We start from the raw sequence: 4805 nt of genomic DNA, 5'->3' as shown, positions 1-4805 counted from the left end.
CTAAAGTTCGGTGTTCGCCCCCCCCCCCCCCAAAAAAAAAAAAAACAACCCTAAACGCAAATGAAATTCCCAAAATGTTTTTGAAGGAGTATCTTCAAAGTCTAAGAATTATTTCAGTATTAGCTTAACTCCATATTTCAATCACAATTCTGAGCTTCATCAGAAAATTATTATTTAATCGGGGGGAAAAAAAAGTTAGCCAAGTTTATGTTAAATGAATAAGTATACCTGATGAAGGACAAAGACACTCCTTTGTAGGACTACATGTTCTTAACTTTTTCCTTAGTAACAATAAATAATGTTACCAACCAGCTGAATGCTGGCTGCTTCATATCTTGGTATAACTGGCAGATTCAACGAGTTCTAATAACTGCTATTTTCCTCTCTATTCTTATAGCTGTCAACTCAAGCTTCAAGAAAAATGAAGAATGTGAAGTCAGGGCAAGGGGAGGGAAGAATACCTTTGAAAGTTTTGCCTCATAAAGGGAAAGAGGGTATGACAATAATGCAGAGGGTAAAAAGGCCTTAATCTTCCCACAGAAGGGTACACCTGTACTTCACTAACAAAACATTGCTATCCTTCTCATGAAGAAACTTTGATTGGGGACATCTCAAGATACCATTTTGTGGCACAGTATTAGAAAAAAAGAGAGATGAAGCTTACCTGCTTTCACAGAAGATACACTGTTCTACCCGACACGTAAACCAATTACTAATCTGTGGTCCTCTCATCCTCCTATGTTTTCTTAAGCATTCTAAACACATCCAAAAACTAACTATAAAACTCAACAAGAGCAAAACAATTAAGGAATGTTTTGCAACTGAATTCATTTGTACATTTAGCATTTATCTTCTTTATTGTTTTTTGTTCAAGTGCAATAATTCAAACTCTTCCAAATTATATTTTAATCACATTTTATTAATATCTGCTTTTTGGTGGCATTAGACTATTCTATTTTAAGACCTAAGAAGATGGTTCAGTGGCATCACTAAATATCCATTAAATTAAAAGCAGAAACTGTTTCTTTCCAAAGAATCTTGTTAATATTGTTGGCTATTATTTCATCTGCTTATGTGCACACTTATCATTTTGGTAAAATAAAACCATGAACTGTTGAGTCAGAAAGCATCATGTGAAAATATTGTCATTAAAATAAAAAAATCCACAGTTTAGTAAAAAAGCAACTTTTCTATCAATAGCAGTATTACATATTATTCTGTCACGGGTTCTGCATTTACTCTTCCCTATAGCAATTGTTAAATGCTGAATCTCAGCTACAACCCACCTTCCCTCTCCAAATACTGCAGAAAAGTTGATTACGCTTTTTCACTTTTTACCATTTCCAATTGAAAATAATGGATTTTATTAATTGAAAATAATGGATTTGATTTATATAATTCATATTATTTTAATATCTAAGGATTCTCCAGAGAAACTGCATCTGCTGCACTTAGTCCTCATAGACTTCATGGGAGCTTTTCCTTTCCTTTGATGTAAATAAGGGGTGAAAACCTATCTGCGTATGTGTACAGAAAATACATTATATATATGTTAAGGAAAATTACACTGTGAATTAAGTATTGTTTTGAAGAAGTTTGCTCTACCCTTCTGGTCAGAAGAATTTTATCAGGCTTCTGTGTACTTACCTTCAAAAGGGTTTTTTGGGGGTTTTTTTTGGTTTTTTATTTTTTTCTAGCAGAAGAGCACAGCTATTCTGGTACATTAAGGAAAAAAATACAATAATTAATTCAGTCAGATCCTGAGTAGGACCTGGAGAAGATCCTACTCTGAAGAACAGCATTAATCCTAAACTGTTAGCAGATACTGCCAAGCAACCAGTGGTGCTATATGAACACAGCTGTAATGATTTGTGACAAAAGCTATTACATTATGCAGAAAATAAAACCCGTTATTGCTTTCATCTTCATTCTTAAATACATTCAGCTGCAATGCTCTAGTCTGCAAAATACACAGATCACTATGTCTAAATTCTCATAAAGGAAATCATGGCAAAGATCCAAATGGCATTTTGCATCACTGGTATCAATCTGGTCTCGCTGAGAAGTCAGGATTCTTCATTACTATGGCTGCAAATTCCTCTGAGTACAGAGACGGCTTTCCTGAAAATAGTAAGATACTGATTTGATTGAATCTGGGGAAAATGAGCTACACAGCATCATGTCTGGTTTTGGGGGCAGGCGGTTGCTCCAATACTTTTTTAAGGTTTTGGATACACACCATTTAGAGCTTCTGTATTAGCAGAGTAAGTGTACCAGTTAAATGCATGGAGTCTTGCATATATTCCCTTTCCTCAGAAAGTACCTTTCATATTCCCATGAAAAAAAGATGGGAATTCTTTGCAGAATTTACTGCTTCTGTTTTACTTGTAGCTCTGCTAACAATAGTTTTGGAGCTGGAAGGGGACAGAAAGTTCTCTATTTCTGTTAATGCTGCAGTGTGGTCCCTACTCTCAACAAACAGTTGGATGAATACAGCTGTCATTTTTGAACACCCTTACTCTCTTACCACACGCTTCATTTCACATTGCTTTCAGCTACCCTGGGCAATATTCTTCGTTGTTGTAGTGGGATGTGACATGACACTGGAATTTATAACTACCAAGGATTACACTGTTCTACGATTTCATCGTGACATTGAGGTCTTCATTAGCTAATGTGACTTCCTTAGATTTGCTGGAAACTTAAGAACAGATTTAAGCATGCTTCCAAGCAATGTCTAAATTTCAGTTGAAATGATTGACTTAGAAAATGAAAACTGTTTTGCAAAGAAAGTACAGTATGTCATGTATACAGAGACCAATGAAAAAACTCAGCGTATGATAAGAATAACACTTCCTTCCACCTGTGCTTAGTTACAGCACAGTAGTTTCCAATACAATCCTTTTGGGGTTTATTAAATGTTTATCTATTAGAACAAAGGCCTCTATTTACTTATGTAAGAGCTTCAGTGTTAGCATGCAAACTTTAAAAGAAATGCAAGTAGCCGTGGTCATGTTACCCTTTTTCTGGGTGTACCGCAATAGATCTTGGCTGGTCCAAACCCTGGGATATAATTACATATCGGAATGAGCCGTTGAGCCTGGCAACTTCAATTAAGTTGAAGCCATGATCCGTCCAATATATGTTACCTAGGAAAAATACCTTGAAGTTACTGGAAAAAGAAAAGACTACTTGAAAAGTGTTTAAATCTTAAGTGTGTAAGTTAGGACCAGAAACAAACTGCTGTCTTTTAACTTACATGTATCTTATATTTGTAATTTCTAGTCCTATTCAGCCTTCCGTTTTAAAGTATAAACTTGTATTCGTGGTTGTCACCATTGAGACTCTCCATCTAAGAAATAGTGTCCAAGATATTTAAATATTTTTTTCAGTAAAACTAAAAAAACCAGTCGTGGTATCTTCAGAGAAAAATATCTAGGCATTTGGAATATTAGAAATAACAGCTGAAAGCAAACCAAGTTATTTAGTCTTGAGCTGAAGATGCAAGAGTGTATTGTCAGAAATCATGACAATTCCTAAAGAAGGTTAAGACCTACCTGCTATCCAGTCCACTGCAATGCCTTCAACTCTTCCCAAACCATTTGTGATAATGTCTTCTTTCCATGTTTGGTCTCGTTTAGATCTGCTAATTTTGTTGAAACCCATGTCTGTCCAATAGATTGTATCATTTCCTATAAAATACATGGCAAGGATTCTTGGATTAATTAAGTTCCTTCAGTCCAAGTATCTACCTCAGTAACTGTAAAAACTGCCAATTATAACTTTATTAATATGTCTCAGAGTAAATAGAAGAATGGTATCAACACTATCATCTTTAATTCCTTTTTCCTTTCTTTTTTTTTGAAAAAGATTAAAACAGAATACTAGGTTTTCTACTGGTTGTTTAGTACTGCACATGTAACACAATAGGGCCATGACAACAAATGTAGGCCACTACCCCTGTCAAAAATCAGACAACAAATATGTTGTCTTGCTTTGGGGTTTTTTGTTCCTAATGGGATACCTGTTTGAAAACATTTTGTTTTGTTTATTGATCCCCATTCCAAAATATTTAGAGGTCTGAAAAACTACAGTGTAAAACTGCCTATACAGTCTTTTCCTTCAGTAATCATACAGATTAATTTTGGCAGTATAAAAAAAATCTAACTAGTAAAGAAAAAAAAAAGTGTGACATTTGAGAGTGATATACTGATAAAAGAATAAAAAATTGACTCTATCCGCAGTTCATCTTTTATTTTAGATGTCCTGGCAAGCTTTCACTAAGAGTCTTTTTTGGTGTTTTAAGGCATTTCAGCTGTCTTCCCTGCAATTCTGCTGCAGCTGACTGTCCATAAGGCGGAAGAGAGGGACCACGAGGTAGTCTTAGAGTACAAACCTATTTTCACTGACCATTTAAACTTGTCAGCCAGGCTCAGAATTTGGAGAGGCCAACACACAAACATGCACTCCCCTCTGTTGCCACAAAGTACCCTTGATAAAGAGATGGGGCAAACAAAGTGATGACATCCCTCAAGCAGAATTCTCTGTATTTCCATTGACAGAGCTCTGAGTTAACAGCACAGCCATGCTGCAACCCACATTCTGGTTTCAAAGTCGTCAGCTGGGGACCTCCCGAGTGAGCTATTTTCTCTGGGAAAGACATTGTTCAGAGATAAATAATATTTTTTCCTTCTTTTGTTTTTCATACTTTATATATCTCCTTTTAATTCCATAAGAGTGTGTGCATATATATGTTTTTGTATAATATATTTCTATATACAAATATATGCATATATATATATAAA

At 35.2% G+C, this 4805-nt stretch overlaps 1 protein-coding gene across 1 annotated transcript in view; it reads right to left on the bottom strand.

The window, feature by feature from the left end:
- The window catches only part of LRP1B (LDL receptor related protein 1B), a 676318-nt gene that overhangs the window by 197222 nt on the left and 474291 nt on the right, over positions 1 to 4805 (bottom strand). Inside the window, exons 38-39 of the mRNA XM_019472156.1 lie at positions 3558 to 3692; positions 3020 to 3149 (exon numbers count right to left, since the gene is read on the bottom strand). Of these exons, the coding sequence (XP_019327701.1) occupies positions 3020 to 3149; positions 3558 to 3692 (265 nt within the window). The remainder of the gene's footprint in view (positions 1 to 3019; positions 3150 to 3557; positions 3693 to 4805) is intronic.

Source organism: Aptenodytes forsteri, unplaced genomic scaffold, assembly GCF_000699145.1.
Source record: "Aptenodytes forsteri isolate BGI_AS27 unplaced genomic scaffold, ASM69914v1 Scaffold11, whole genome shotgun sequence".
Taxonomy (NCBI): domain Eukaryota; kingdom Metazoa; phylum Chordata; class Aves; order Sphenisciformes; family Spheniscidae; genus Aptenodytes; species Aptenodytes forsteri.
Note: the sequence above shows the minus strand (reverse complement) of the source record. Positions and strands in the feature narration are given on the sequence as shown.